Source organism: Cyrtonyx montezumae, unplaced genomic scaffold (genome assembly GCF_038088225.1).
Source record: "Cyrtonyx montezumae isolate F1298 unplaced genomic scaffold, pur_monq_1.0 scaffold_10, whole genome shotgun sequence".
Classification (NCBI taxonomy): Eukaryota; Metazoa; Chordata; class Aves; order Galliformes; family Odontophoridae; genus Cyrtonyx; species Cyrtonyx montezumae.
The window spans coordinates 29924486-29940949 of record NW_027071826.1 but is presented as its reverse complement, the minus strand read 5'-3'; the positions used below and the strand labels follow the sequence as shown (position 1 = coordinate 29940949).

The 16464-nt window shown below is 39.6% G+C and overlaps 1 protein-coding gene across 4 annotated transcripts in view; it reads right to left on the bottom strand.

Annotated features, from left to right (window-relative positions):
• The window catches only part of ZFYVE26 (zinc finger FYVE-type containing 26), a 41448-nt gene that overhangs the window by 23326 nt on the left and 1658 nt on the right, over positions 1-16464 (bottom strand). For 2 of the 4 annotated variants that reach the window (XM_065754417.1, XM_065754435.1), the window contains exons 4-18: positions 15407-15959; positions 14332-14462; positions 13367-13531; positions 12113-12201; positions 11665-11825; positions 8986-9168; positions 7774-8412; positions 6525-6614; positions 5806-5874; positions 5288-5439; positions 3757-3955; positions 2782-3045; positions 2503-2622; positions 2047-2211; positions 991-1218 (exon numbers count right to left, since the gene is read on the bottom strand). In XM_065754417.1, coding sequence (XP_065610489.1) covers positions 991-1218; positions 2047-2211; positions 2503-2622; positions 2782-3045; positions 3757-3955; positions 5288-5439; positions 5806-5874; positions 6525-6614; positions 7774-8412; positions 8986-9168; positions 11665-11825; positions 12113-12201; positions 13367-13531; positions 14332-14462; positions 15407-15959 — 3208 coding nt within the window. Of the gene's footprint in view, positions 1-990; positions 1219-2046; positions 2212-2502; positions 2623-2781; positions 3046-3756; positions 3956-5287; positions 5440-5805; positions 5875-6524; positions 6615-7773; positions 8413-8985; positions 9169-11399; positions 11425-11664; positions 11826-12112; positions 12202-13366; positions 13532-14331; positions 14463-15406; positions 15960-16464 lie in introns of those variants that run through there. The other 2 variants (XM_065754427.1, XM_065754442.1) reach the window with 2 other exon arrangements.

Below are 16464 nucleotides of genomic sequence, written 5' to 3'. Positions count from 1 at the left end.
ATTAGTAGTAAGCTCATGTCTTGTTCAAGTAAAAGGGAGTAAAGGTGGTAGGAAATTTACAGAAATACAGCTGCTTTTACAGAAGGAGTGAAACTCCAGCTAGTATTGCTGGAACACCTGCATACTAAGATAGAAGAGTCTGTTTACAGTGACTCAGCATACAAGTTTACCATTTCTGTTCATCTTTCACTACAAAAAATTTCCCCAGAAACTCACCCAGCCTTTAAATAACACACATCATTTGGCCTTGTCAGTTAGTCCATAAGGACTAATCATGTCCATATAGAGGCTACAGGTGATATGGCAGTGGCCTCAGCTGAATCAGCATGTCTGGAAATGGACCTCTGCCCTCTACATTTATCCTAGTAGAAAAGTATTCTCAGAAAGCAATACTGTGCTATTTCACATTAGCGCAGCTCAATTAGAGCCAGTGTTAAAAACAAAACAGTATTTGTCCCCTGTCAGTGAACAGTTCTGTTCTTCCAACAGCTTTATATGCTGATGATGCATTTCTTTTCATTTACCACTATCAACTGATTCTGCAAGAAGAATTCTGCCTGGTTACCTCTGTGCAGCTGTCTGCACATTCTCTTTCTATCCCCATAGGGCAGCAAGCAGTGGTTACTGCAATGAGAGCCAGCAAGTACACAACACACCAACCTAGAGGATACAAAAATCATTCTTTCCTTGTGAGGCAGCAATCTTGATAGGGCAGTAGTCATTTGTTTCATTCAAAGTGCAGAATCTGGGTCAGCAGTTAATATTATTTGATTTGTCCACTGCCACCAGCTACTTTTACATTAGCTGTAGGTGGCATAGGTATTAAGAAATAAAAAAGTAGTATAATATTAAGTAGAAATCAAAAGACCTAAGTATAGATTCTAAGCATCTTTAGGAAAGAGATATTTTATATATTAGCTCTTAGAGTCAGGTAAACTACACAGCCAAGCTATTTCACCTGTACTCAGTCTTTCAGTAGAAACACCTTACCTAGCTCTGTATTCAGACTTCGTAACACAACAGCAGCCAGTGTAGTAACATAGTCAAAGAAGATCTTCACAAAGTTTGTGTTCACGTTACTCTCTGGCAAGATTTGGAAATGTTGATCAAGAGTTCTCAGTAAGAGCTGTGTTTGATTCCAAACAAGGTGTTTCTCCAGTTCCACAGGTTTCAGAGAGGCCTGTTCCACCAAGGCACCAAGCAGGCTCCCTTTAGAGTCTGGTTTAAGGAAAAGAAAAAAAAAACAAAAAAACCACAGATCCAAGACTAAGCAAGCACTAAATGCCAGAAAGGGCAAGAAAAATACCACCTCAAATTTACATTTTCCATTCTTCTCTAGCAAGTTCACAATTTTAGTTCATAAAACAAATGCTTGGATTGCAAGAATTAAAGACAAATTTTACATTTTGCACTTATAATTTTACAAACATAAATAAGGGCTGCCCAAGAAGTAATGCCTCCTATTTTACTATGTTGGCCCACAGTATCAGAAATGCACACTGGTGGTATTGCAGTAGAGGTTGAACCTTCCCACCAATATTAATTTTGATGGCAGCAGAGGGGCAGTCTGACATGGAAATGCATATGAAGCAAAGGTGAGTCAATGAATTCATCCAAGCAGAAAAAAATGACATGCACTGACATCAACGCTCGCTGAATGCTTATGGAGATCAGATGGTGAATGTGAGCACAGTGGAGTGGTGGGTGGTGTGTTTCAGCAGTGGTAACAGCGGTCACCTCTGCTGGTACAGATTTTTAGAAGCATGGCAAGGGGCTCTTGATTATTACCGGAGAAAAACCATAGCTAATGGTAGTAGCTATGCTGAAAAAGACATTTTCATAGCCGAGAATTCACTCTGTGAAATAGTGTTACTGTACTCTTTGCACCTGTTGCTTTTTCCAGGAAAATAAAAAGGAGGCATTATTTTCAGAGCAACCTAGCTGTTCATGCACACATCAAAAAGCATTAGTTAGACTGATAGTTTTCAGGACTCAATAACCGTCTAGATGCATCTGTCAGTCCTCGTGACCACAAAAACAGCTCACCTACAGAACGTTCAACTTGTGTCAGTGCTCTCAGGATTTGATCCAAATTCTGTGATAAAATAATCTCATTAGTAATACTTTCTTCAGTCAAAGCAGGATAGCATGCTTGCAGAAGGTCTACAATACTGCATCGAAAATAACTGCTTATTTTCTCTTCTGAGAGCTCTACAAGGAAAAAGAAACACCAACTATAACAAACATGGAAATACTGTTGCACAAAAATTCCCATAGAACCCAAGCCCCATTAGAATACCACTAGTTTGCCAAATTCAGAGTGACTCCATTCATTCAGAATTGAGTTTGAATGGGTTTTTTTTTTTTGTTCTTCCACTCCTTTTTTGTTTGAAGTACTAAACTAAGAAATTAAAAATTTCTTACTTTCTCATTGCAATAAAAGGTAAGAATCTGAAATCTGAAAGCAGAACTCCAACACAAAATTGTATCAAAGTATACTACCTGATTTGGACTGCCCTTGCGATGCGCAGGAATAATTGAGAATTTTACTTATTTGCTGAAGAAACGCTGGGAAACCCTTTATACTTTCAGAACGCAGTACAACAAAATCAGGTCGGTGACCTGGAGCAGTCATTGGACAAACAGAGCAAAAGAAAAGTTAGGAATGAAGAAACAGAGAAAACGAAACCTAATTTTGTATTGTTTATGTTACTACAACACTGGTGTTAGCACAAACATCACCTCATATAGAGGTGTTTTCCACAGAAGTCAAAAGCCTACCCCGAGTTTCAAGGCTGTTGTACAGTTTTCTTTCTGCTGTTTCCAAAAGCTGTTTGCAGGTCTTCCAAAGATGGCACTGAGTACAAGCTAGGTCAAACGCTGCCATTGCTGAGGGACTGAGGTCCTCAAGGACTTCCCAGAGAGGATCTGTGTGCTCCAGCTGGATGTTGCTGATCCAGAAGTTTTCTTGGAGAGTAGGGGCAAGACTTCCAGAAGTTGCAAGCAATTTATCAGTAACATCCGAGATGGAATAAAACACCATACCTAGATAAGCCAGGAAAACACACAATCACTAATTAAACAGGATTTTAATCTCAGATCCTGGCAAGGATAATTATTTTCCAATCTTTCATCACAGCAATTCAATTGATGACATGCCTTGCAGAATTTTTACTGGGGAATCGATAAAACTAACAGAGCATCAACAGTAAGTTTCAGCATCCTGGATTTCCTATTGACAAAGAAGAGATACCTACCCTTCTGAACAATTATTACACTGATTATGATAGTACTCAGTCTGGAGAAGAGGAGGCTGTGGGGAGCCTTTATTGCTCTCTATAATTATAACCTATAATTTCCAGTGAGATGGGGGTTGGCCTCTTCACTCTTGTAACTAGTGATAGAATGAGAGGGAATGGCTTCAAGTTACACCAGGGGAGATACAGGATGCCAGGAAATACTTCTCTGAAAGAGTGGAGAGTTGCTAGAATGGGCTGCCCAGAGAGGTGATAGAGTCAACAACACTGAAGGTATTTAAGGAACGTTTAGACATTGCATTGAGGAACATGGTTTAGAGAAAATGATTGGTGATAGGCAGATGGTTGGACTGGATGATCTCGTAGGTTTTTTTCCAACCTTGGTGATTCTATGATTCTGAGACACTCAAATTGCTTTCTTGTTTTCCGTTCCTCCCTCATCTTATCTACATACTCAAAAAACAAACAACAACCAAAAGAAAAAAGCTGCAGTCCTTACCAGCTGCTGCTGCATTCCCAATAGCTTGCAATGTTGAACGGCCACTGCTGGACCTCCTGATACCTCCAGTACCATCTGACACTTGATTCTCAATATTGTGCTCCACTCGGGCCATTTCTCGCACCGCCTCTTGGTAGCGCTCCATGAAAACCAACTCTCCATAGCAAGGTGAAGTATCCAGATCGAACATCAAAGCCACCTTTCACAAATAACAATAAATGCTATTACAGAACACATCAAAGGCGTTTTCAAGGGTCAAAGAACTGCTGAGTTTTTTTAAAGGAGTTGAGGGAATAAAATAAAACTGGTACTTCAGTTGAAAAACATGCACTCAGCAGGAAAAAAATATTTTTTATTTTCCTCCTCCAAGTTTAAAGTGTCTGGAAAACAGCCTTAAAGACATTTTCAGACTTACTATTTTTTTTTTTAAAAAACAAAGTACAACTACTATTTGCAGTAAGTCTAGGGTTGAATTAATTCTTATAATCACATCTTTCAAAATTAATTTTTCCTGACTTCAGTTTACTAAGTAGCAAGGATTGTTACATAGCAAGTCAGACCTCCAAACTAAGCTATTTAAACTCTTATTCAGCAGGGAATACCTTCTAGAGATTTAGAGACGGTAGATAAGCGTGGATGTGCAGGAACCTCTTAGCAAACCAACAACAGAATGCAAACCAAGCTTCAATTCTTTACCGTCTGCAATACTGACATTCAGAGTAGCAAAACAAAAACATTTCTTGGCCCTTTAGTTATGGAAAAGATGAAGTGGCATGCTTGACATCAAACAGAACTAATGAGTAGAGCAGCAGCTTGCTGCTAGTGCAACAACCATATTAACTGCTTCAAATATTGTTATTTGAAACTCAGCAAGTTCCCTGCTTTATGCAGATGATCTAATTGCTGATGCACCTCAAAATATTTTTCAGAGCATCAGTCCAAAAGTCACACACTGAAAACTAGCCTCGAGGGAAAAAAACAAAAAAGAAAAGCAACAACAACTATAGGAGTAGGTTGTTAGTTTCAAGTCTCTCCATTCTCAGTACTCCGAGTTTTAGCCTCAAAACATAACACCTGACAAATTCATTAGCACTCTGGCTCCAATTTAGGTATGGAATATAACTTCAGTTTAAAAGAAATAGATAGTCCAGTGAATCAAAATCATGACTAAAGCAAGCAGTTCAAATGTTCCTTCCTCATTTGGCCTCACACAACCTCTTGACTTTTTCCATTTCGCTGGAACACTAAGCTTGGCCAGCTCTGATCAAACACTGTCATGCTTTAAGAAATCAGCCGTAGAAGAGGTGTTTTTATACAGCAGGGTATAAAAAAACATGCATCCTTGTATTTGGAATACTGTTGCTCATTTTGCTTGCATCTACTTCTGCAGTGCCCCTTTCACTTGGAATGCAGATGCTTCAGCCCATCTTTGCTAACGCAGGAGGAGCAGGAACTTCATCAGCCACCATAACCACAAATGCCAATTCCAAACTAGTTTCTAAATTGTACAAGGTACATGCAACTTGTTTACCTGATGGGCTTCCATGAAATTTCCTCTCAAAACACAAGAAACTAACAGTGATTCTGGTGGGGAAAGCATCATAGGTATTAGGGGGTTTTGCAGCTGTGACCTTGCTCTACTTTCCGGATCACTTGAGCCAGACACATTACTGGTACTTCCTTCTGCAAGACAAGAGAACGAATCCAAACACCATTATAGAAAAAAAAAATCACTAGTTAGCAATCAGCTACCAGCACTACACTTATTTAAAACAAAACCACCGGAGCAGAATTGCATGGAAATTTTAAAGTAAAGAGGACAACATAAGCACTTTAAAGTTCTCCTAAGATTTCACTGTTTGGTCAGAATACAGTTTCCTGCAAGGCAAAAATATCTAGAAAAAAAAGAAGTCAGCCAAAAATGGAAATTCTGAAATTGAACAGTTCTAATTCTGTCCTGTATAGAACAGTAATTTATATTAATCAGTCATACAAGTTCATCATGGCACACTGACAAAACAAAGGAATACCATTTATGTGGCTTAATACCTGAGGTACTGGCACTTAGCTCACTACTTGTACTTTCCCATGATGGACTGGAAGTTTCCTCTTTCCCATCTACAATAAAGACAAATCAAAACAAGCATGTGAAATGTGCACTTTCTAGACAAGATAATTAGAATTTAGTGCAGATAACAGGCAGGCAACCGCAAATTATTTCACAAATGGGATATCTCTGACACTCACAGCAAATGTAAAAAACTGCTGATGAAAAGTAAATGCTAGGCAAGAGACTGTAAGCTGGTGTGGCCCATGAGTGATAAATTACCAGTCATGTTTTAAAGCTGACCCCAAAACCAGGCTTACCTTTTAAGGGCTAAATAGAAAAGTTTTTTTCCAGCAGTCAATTTCAGTCACAAAGTTAGCTGTGAATTTATACCCTAAATACTAATGTTATATGAATGAAAACAGAGCAGCCATTGGACGTAGTGGAGGAAAGAAAGAATTCTTAGAGGAGGAAAGAAGTCATATACTCAGAATACATATTAAAGAATTTTAAATTCAGCTAAGAAAGTAAATAAGTTATCTTTTATTTGTGCAGGTGAGCTTAGGGAAGCAATCTCAATCCAAGTGGAACTGAATTAAGACACTTCAAACTAGTTGAAAAAATAAATTTAGTTTAATTTTAAATCTATTTCTATTCAGCTGTGAGCTCAGCACAACAGAGTGTTTGAGTGTTTTCTCTCCAAGTCATTTCTTCAACTCACCTGTTTTGTACCTTTGAGATCTACCTCGTTTCCTAAAGCTGGAGCACCTAACTAAAGAGCTGTATCTCCGAGAAACTGCAGGCTGATGTTCTGTAAAAGGAGACATTTAGACAAATATTTATCAAAAAGCTAGACAGCCCACAAACACAGTTACTGTCTACCTTGAGGAATCTATCAGCACATCTACACAGGTACAGCTATAATGGCAGATCTCCAAACAAAGGAAGTATTGTTGATCTCAGCTAAAAAGCTCTTCTGCTATAGGGTTTAGGTCAGTAACTTGAAGCAATTTTAATCTGATTTGACAAATGCATACATTTTTTTTCCAAACACATGCATTCAGCGTTGCTTGGAACGTACTGTACCTTCCACACATTCCAAGTGAGTGCAATTATACAGAAAAATAGGTATAGTCCAATGCACATAAGCAGCTAGAAACAAGGCAAAAAGAATAAGAATTAAAATAGCAAAAGAGATAGTTAGATTTGCTATTAGGATTCAAATGCAGTTGTTCCAGGGAAAGCTGCTCCCAAAAAAGCAAAGCAGTAGCACAACAAATACACTGGGATGCCCTTAACAGCTTTCATCTCTGTGGAAAAAAAAAAATCCATGCGTTATGCATCTGAAACTCTATGCTGGATACACTAAGAGGATATCCTTCCCTAAGAGAACAATAACAGCTAGCAGGCATCGGGAGCCCTGCTTCAGTACCACTGTTGTGAAGCAACTGCTATCAACAGGGCTGAGGTGGTTTAATTACAATCAAACAGCTGTGATTATAGAACACAATCTCACACAACTGAGATCACTGACAGACTCGTGCCTGTGCACTTTAAACAGTTTCCCAAAGTATTACTGCCCTTCCCCTCCAGCCACCACATTCCTGCACTTGGAGCACAGGAGGTCCATACTGCCCAGACTCTGATATGCAATAAGCTACACTATGATACAGGCAGAAATCTGACAGCAATGGGTGGGGGGGGGGGGAGGGGGAAAGAGGGGAAGGAAGAGGGAGAGAGGAGGGAGAAAAAAAATAAAATGGAAGCCTGAACTTTCTGATTAAAATAGATCATCCTCTTTAGAGAGTGGCACAGGAACCAGGTGATCTCTAACTAGGTCTCTCCTAATATCTGCCAAAATGCACTCTCCTTCACCAAGATGCTCAGGGAACTTAGTCTTGAGGACACCACCTGAAGAGCTGTAACAGAACAGCACTGATACACCAGGAAGGGCCAAACACAAAGCCTACCTGCATTTCTGTTGCTCATCACTACCTTATATCGCCAGTGAGCTTCAGAAAGGTATTTGGAGAACTGTAACACACGACTTCCAAAGCCATCTCTGCTTGCAGAAAGGTTCAAGCACTCAACAAGCTCCAGCTCTTCACGAAGAACATTACTGGAATCCCATGGGAGAGAACTCTGAATTTCTTCAAGATGGTTGAGCAGCAATGTGAGGAAGGCATCCATGGCCACATCATCCACTAAGAACCCAGTGATGCTGCTGGTGAAATGTTTCAGATCTGGGTAGTTCAGCTTAGAGGATTCACAGCTTTTACCACACAGCTCCAAGTCAGGAAGACTTTGAGTGTCTGAGTGGACTGTCCGAGCAGCTAATTTCTTTTCAGCCTTTATTAGGTGCTGTGGACTTTCTGAGGCAGAGGACCGCCGACTGGTGCTGCTTTCTACACTCACAGCAGAACTCTTTTTGTCAAGATCATCCTCCTCTGCATAGTCTTCAGGTAAAAGATTCTCACTGTGGAGGTCACTGTAGGAAACAAAAAGCAAGGAGAAGATGTTCTCCAGAACCTCCAGGCGCAGAGGGACAGGAACACTCCTTAAGAACTGGTGACACTTCACAAGATACTGAGAAAAGACTGGAGAGCAATCTGTACATGTGAAAACAAAAATAAAGCACACTTACAACGTTTGCCAAGAGTTCTTTCCTCTCATGTCTGCCCTCTAAGGAAATCCTCACAAAAGCAACTGCCCCAGTAACACAGGGAAGATCATTCCTTCACATATCAAGTACATATATGTTTATCTTTCTCAAGGTAAAATGTTGATTTGCCTCTTTCCTCTGAGCAGCACCAATCACCACCCCATGCGATGATGTGCAAACTCAGATTATGGACATTTCGGTCATAAGAAATAAAACCCCAGTTTTTGGGAAACTGGAACTTCCTGGGAAATTATGAGCTCTTACAAAAGCATCCCTGCCACAAACATCTTACATCTATAATTTTCTTTTTGCACTGTATTTTCATCTAATAAACTTAAATGCTTTAGAACAAGATAGATCCTTGTTCTGTCTACATCCATCATTACGAAAGGTAACAAGACCTCTCAGAAATGCCATCATACTCATTTGCAAAGCATCCATAGGACACTGAACACACACTGCATGCACACAGCAAATGCAGAAGTAAAAGCTACTGAAACTGAGAAAGCAAGTCAGTCACCTGCTGGTTCTCCAGAAGCTGTGTCTTCAGAGGCATCAGAAAGAAGGCTGCGGATGCAATCTTTGCACTTGGAATGCTTATGGGAGTTCACACAGAGAGCATAGATAGCATACTTCATGGCACAAAATGCTCGAAAGAGTGCCAGGTTGCGTTGCTGGCTGAGAGCATTAGACAGTGGTGCTACTGTGGAGGAAAACAAGGTTGGTGAGAGAGCAGCAGGTGAGAAAAGAAAGTTAATTGTCTTCAGCAGTTCCCACACTTTCCTGGTCTTTCTTCCTCAGTGTTACCTCCTTCCCAGTTTTGCTCTACTCCACTGTTACTTCACAGCATTTTAAAATAATATATTTTCTGCTAGTTTGTGCTACGGGGCACGGCTACAGCAAGAATGATCTGTCTTCCCATGAAAAGTCTCATTAGAAATAAGCAGTTAAGCTGCTCTGAGACAATGTAGAAGGCAGTGTAGACTGGCTATGATTTATGAGATTCAAGTACCACCACTTCTACACATTTGTTCTAATAAACAGACACTGCCTTTGATTTTATCCACTATAGTTAGGCATATTTACCACCTATGAACTGCGATTGATTAAACAAAAAGCCTAGACCTGCAGTTTCTTATGTGCAACTTAGAAGCAGCTTAAAGAAGTCCTTTTGCTTATTTCTGAAGGAAAGGAGGTATCACTGTCACATGCCAAAGGTCACATGGTTCCTTCTGACTACAGCAAAATATCAGAGTTGTCCTGTCAGCATCTCCTTCACAGAGGAAGGCAACGTGCAGTCATATTTTGTTATGCAAGTTTTAAATGATTTATTAAATTACTATGCAAAAGTAAAAACTGAAAAGCAAAAAGAAATGAAAAAAAAAATCAGCATTAAATTAGTGCTGGAATTCACTATTCTCCATTCTTATACAAGGAGTAGATTGCCACTCTGCTTATTGTCATGCAGAAGAAGCATCCAAAATGCATTTTAAACAGAGACTAGTTTGATGCACTGGTAAGGACCCCATCCAAATGCTGGGACTGAATAGCACTACCTAGGAAGTGCTATGATACTGTCCTCCACAAAACTAGAACATGGTTTCAAAGAAAAATAACACCAGCCTCAACTCTCCCAAAAACTGTGGAACAGCCAAAACAAAGCCCTGAGAGCTCATACAGTTGAACACCTATTCTCTAGCAATGCAATTCTGAAAAGCAGCAGTGCTGTGAAAACAGTTAACACCAGCAGCAGACAAATGAGAAAACACTCAAGCATGAATTGTTCTCAGAATTTACATAGCCAGAGTACCACTACAATGCACCAGATCTCCACTGGTAGGTAGGACCTGAAAAGCTCTCAACACCACTGTGTTAAGTGGACTCAAGTGTGTGGAGACAGAGGTCTGATGTCTGCCACTTCAGTTTCACTACTGCAGCTGACAGATGAGTCAGCAAGGAGAAGGGAAAGAGTAGGATGAGAAGAGAAAAATGCCCGTTAACACTATAAAATCAGACAAATTAAAACTTCATTACTCCAATCCTCCCTTTAAAGTTCAAGACATTATTTTAAAAGACATTCTATTCAACTGTGTTCATACAATTATCTAAATAATACTGTAAAGATTGAATACTGAAATTTTGCCTTCGTTAACTAGTTCTGCAAATTATGGGGATCTGAAACAAGAGAAACTACAGCTAGAGTTCATTTGCTACAGTCACATAGCTCCCAGAAGATTTAACAGGCTTGCCTCTTCCTGTCTGACTTCTGTCATAAATCCTTCACAAACAGAAAAGAATTAAAAGTGTTACAACTGATTAACAACCTATCATTAACGCTGACCAAACCAAATATTTTCAAAAGGCAGGACTCTGGAACCATTACTAAGAGGCCCTGTCAGAAAACAATATTAAAACAACAGCAGTCAAAACTGGACATCAGCTGCAAGCAAGCATGTAAGGACAGTCACTTCTAAGTGAACCACCATGACCAGCAATATCAGGCAGTTCCAGGCACTGAACTGGGAAAATGAAAGAAATGAGGAAAGAGGGACATATAAACAGCCTGAAAGAAAATAGGTAAACCTTGAGATTTAAGTAGATTTGATAGGATTTAATTGGAAAAGGAAGTAAAAAAAAAAAAAGAAAACATTTTGTATCTTTTACAAATGAAGGTGTTGCAGTATGAGACACTACCAATTTCATTTGGTTTTGACCTTTGGTTTTAAATTGAAGTGCAGAAATAGCTAAAATTCAAAATACACACTCATCAAGCTGCGTTTGTTATACAACACGTAAGCAACAGTGAATAACAAAAGACAGTTTTAGAATTAACTCAGTTTCAGGTAACCTAAGAGGAAAACCATTATACAACTTTTGTAACACAAGCAGTAGAAAATGTGTATACATTTCTCAGCATGTGCAAAATCCTATTACCTTAAAAAGGTTCTTTCAAAGGGATGTCCTTGTGAAATTGAAGAGATCTCATAACTCCTTTCTGGGAGACAATTTAGTCTCCTAGAGGATTCTAAACTAATTTCCACATGATCTCTAGTTCTATATCCTAAAAGAACCAATAAACACATCCTCCTTATTTACAGAAATAGGTCAAAAGAATAGATTCTTCCTGGAAGAAATACTGAACAGGACACACTTGGTGGATCAGGGGTTTTCCTGAGTTCTCATTATTCTATTAATTTACCCTGCAGCTGTTGGTCTCTGGCAGGAACTTTTTGAAGCAGCTCAATAACAGCCTCTTCATTTAAAGTCAGAAGATCAGTGAGATGATGAAGAGAGTATATTGCAGTGTGGCAATCCAGACTGTGCAAGTGTTGCAAAAGAACCTTTCTTGGGATAGTAATACTGCAAGAGAGAACAGACAAAGAGGTGACACAGATCTTTCTTTCAGCCATGTTTAAAGATGTACTTACCCCTCTGTGATTTGATTGAACCCAAATCAGCAGTTAAAAACTTAAATAATGTTAGGAATGCCCATGAAGTATTTTCAAGAGCTTGTCTTATGCAATCACTAGAAAATGAGTAGTCAAGATTCACAAAAGAGAGTGCAAATTCTATTTGTACACATAAAAGCAACTAACAATCAGGCAGCTTTATAGCAAGACAGCTCAGAAAACGTTCTTTTATTTCACCTGTTTTGCTGTATGCACCATTCAAGAACTTCCACTTGAGCCCACAGCCCATCACAGAAATCTTTTAGTACTGAATCATTGCACAGATCCTAAATGGAAAGACAAACAAAAGAAACCCTTTACAACAAATCCTCTAACCAAACAGCAAAAACAAGCACACATCAGATATGGGGGGTTCATAAGACTGCTATCCAAGTATAATTTTGTACTAAAATCAGCAATTTTCTGCACTTGAAAGGCAGCAAAAAAGGGCTATTCTGAAGGAACATCAAAATCCATCAACCTCTGCACAATTCATTTACAGACTGTGCAAAGGTGAATTCTTAGCTTTTCAAGGTCAGCTTTCAAAAACAAAACTAAAAAAAAACCAAAACTTCTTAAAACAAACTTTAACCTCTAGACTTAATCACGTAGCACTCACTCTCATTTTCCGTGTGCTCTTCTGTTGCAGACGCCTGACTGTTAAAACCAAATTCAAGGCATACATTTAGCAGAGGCTACTGAACAGATGCTAGATTGTAACTTCCTTAAGTCAGTATCATGCCAGATCTGCCCCAAAGATCCAGGAGCACAGGGCTCCCTGTTTCATCACCTGTCATTCAAGCCACTTGCCTTCTAGCAACCATCACCTGAATTGCACCTACAGTTTCAGATTTAGAACTGTCAGTCTTCCCCTTTGAGGAAGACAACCAAGCAAAGACAGATCTTGTGATTGACCACATTAATTTGAGAATGGGTACTGGAAATTTCCAAGCTCCCTGTCACAGGTTAGTTCTGACTACAGTCAATCACCATCCAGAAACTATTCACTGGATGAAGTGACACTGATCAAACACCCCCTGTTTCTTCTCAAAACTAGTCAACAACTGTTACTGCCTGTCTTCCTCTCATGCTAACAGCAAAGGGCTGAACAGCTTGTGTGAGATAAACTTCATGATCACCTGCACAATCATACACCCATCACAGCTGAGGAGTAGCAAGAAAAGCATCCAACTCCATTACCTACACGCAACTGTAGCATCTTAGTTTTAAGTTCCTTTTTGTGAAGATTAAAACGCTCACTGAAAACTCTCTACTTCTTCATTTAAAGAAAATAGGCAATTCAGATTCTCACAATTTGAAGTCGTAATTTTTTCCTTGCAAAGCACAGAAGAAAAAGTAAATAAATACAGAGATTCAGCTAACAACCTAAGCACAGAAACTGTGTTCACTGAATTCAGACTGGGACATTTCCCCTTGCTTTCTGCTGACTACCTGAGTTTTGTGAAGAGTCCATAGCAATGTTTTTGCTGATTCCAAGCTCTGACAGTGAGTCCAGCCCAGCAATAGCAAGAGGCGGCTGAGGGGGTTGAATTCTCTCCTCAATAAGCTGCTCAGGCCCGAAAAGTCTTCCCTTTTCAGCAAAGTTAATGCTGTCACCTAGAAAACAAAAGGGAGAAGCATTTATCTTTCCAAGATGCAAAGATTCATAATACTTCACAATAAATGGGTTATGTAAGTAAGAAGCCATTTCAACATTAGCTTCACTAAAATAGTGAAGCTTTGCATCCCGAACTTTCCTGAGGTTGTATTTCACATACTGTCAAGTTGCTTTTCAATTAAACAGAAGGAAAAGAAAATCATCATTTCAAATGCTTACTTTCTATGGATTACATCTCTGTCAAGAGCATTACAGATAAACTGCTCATTCAAGTTTCTTATAAGAAATGCAGCTATGCTCAACTTGATAAATCCACATTCAAGCAGTTACTGCCTACCTGAACTCTACTCCTTCAACGTAAATATGCTCAAATAACTTTATTCTTACCAGAATACATTTTGTGAGAACTTCACACTCCTTAAAATACAAAGTTTTACCTTGACAACTCCTGAGCCTCACTGCCACAGCTACTAGCACCAGAAAAGTTAAGCAACCAGATCCGGGCCATGGGGTAAATCAATAGGCATAACAAATAAAAACAGGAGCAATGCAGTACTTTTAAAATTCTGAACATCTGATATTTGGACTGCGTGCAGATGGGCTTTTCCAAAGATCTCACTGAATGCTTGGAATTTATCAAGCAGCCAGAAGTAGGGGAGTTATCAGTCAACTCCTTGTTCTTTGAAGTTGTGAATCCTAACAAACACTATTAGAATAGAAATGCTTCTGTGCAACACCAGATATAAGGACTGACTTGAGTTTCCATTGGGATTCTCCCTGTATGGTTTTATGGCCATACCAGAATCTGCTCCAGAAAGTGCTTGCTACTGCTCAAGCAGTAGAAATATGCTGTCTTCCATGAAGAAGCCTCTTTGTGATCTGAGAATAAAGTCATCATGGTTCGCTCTGTATCCAGCTGCTCAGATGAACCTAAAAAACATCACAGGATTGTCTGCCAGTATAGAACAGTATCTTTAGAAGAAGCAGAGTTGCTGTTAATTTAAACTAACAAATCCTCAACATTTTCTTGAATGCTAACCAGCTATATGTTAACAGTTAAGATGCTCAGATACAGTTACTGGATCACGATAAAACCAAGGAAAGAAGCATGGTACAAAAGAAACAGTATGGAAAAGAAACCAGGATACTGGACAGTTGTAAAACCTAGCAGAAGCCTGTGCAGCACACAGGCTGCCTGTGTTGGCTCAGGTCACAGTACATTTCTTTCTCCTGTCATTCAGATCTTATCCGTTCGTTGCATAAATTCTCACTTCTGTCCTGAGACACTATGTTGCTCTGCAGGGCCAGCAAAGCCTCATCCAGCACAAACTGCGTGTAAAGTGAAAATTCAATTACTCCCACTAAGAAGGAATGGGATCACATACCTATTTCTCTGTCCTACAAGGAAGCCCTATCTGTAGTTATTACCAGAAATGCCAATCTGCAACGCCACACCAGCCTGAACTTCCCTTCAGCAGTCTCTATGATTGGAGGAAAACGAGCTGGCCTGGAACAAAACATCCTCCAACACTGTTCACTCTGAGCTGGAACTGAACCAATAAGAACTTTACACACACGGACTGCCAATCTCCTACCAGCAGAGAAAGACTCAAGAAATAAAAATGGAGCACAATATGGGGTGGTGAAGGAAATGCTCAGACAGAATGGCAGTACAGATTGCAGAAATGTAGGATGAGACCTGGTATTCCTAAGTCAGATCCTTGCTTTAAGTCATTTTAGCATCATCTTTTACAGAACTCCATGGCTTGTAAGTTAAGGCATTCAGCAAGAACACTGCCTGATTCCGTGTCTGTTTAATGCCTAAACAGGATTGTTGAACAAGAAACAAAACCAAAGAAAGAAAAAAAACATACCTTTTACTAATGATTTTGATACCAGAAGTTTTTCTCTTGTTTTTTCTATGAGAACACTGCTATATAGGTTTAACAGGCCACGACTCCGCTTCCTCAGCATACAGCTTAGTAGCTTCTCTTCCCTCAGCGGGCTTCCCTCAGCCCAGCATACATCCAGGAGCTCCCTGAATAGGTGCTGCAACTCATCAGCCTGGTGCTGCTCCACCTCAAAAGTCACCATACTGAGAACAGAATAAATTATATCTACTAGTTCTCTTTGATCGAGCTCTGAAATCTCAGAACTGCACTGAAACCTCTGCAGAGATTTCAAGGAGTCACGAAGAAATTCAACGAAGATGTTTTGCAGAGAGCAGTACTGCTGGAGTGAGGGGCTGTGTGTCCCTTGCTCCTCCTGGAAGAATTCCAGCAGGGCTTGTGCCCTCTGTGGGGCGCGTAGCAAAAGCTTTCGGAGAGCAGAAACAACATTCAAACTGAATCTCTGAGAACAGTCATCTCCTTTTTTCATGTCTCCAGCACGTCTGCTCTGGGTGCACACAAATGCTTCAAACAGCTCCTGGCAGAGAAAGAACAGAAGATAACACCTTCTGGACTTTGTAGATAATATGGTGGGTTTTTTTTCTAAAGATATGTAGGATAAACTTGAGAGCAAGATGATAAATCAATTTGGAAACTTCCAATTAACTAGGTAATCCATTAACAGTCTAAATCATCCAGTAGTCCCCCTAGAAGAATGGATGTTTGAACACATAACAAAACATAATGAAATCTGCAACATACAACGACGCTACATTGGTCACGTGCTCATAGGTAAGCTTACACCAACATCTTAGTTCACACTAGCAGCTCCTACAGGATGGCAGATGCACCACCCTCTTCTACCTCAGCAAAACAAGAAGATTAGTCCACAATGCCCTTTTTTATTATTATTTGCTGGATCAAAAGATAACTATCTACTATTATGCCTCTGAAAGAAATTACAATACTGAAGTTGATTAATCTCATTTTTCTGTGCAACAAGACAAGGGTACAATCTATTATGACCTTGTAGGTTAGATGGA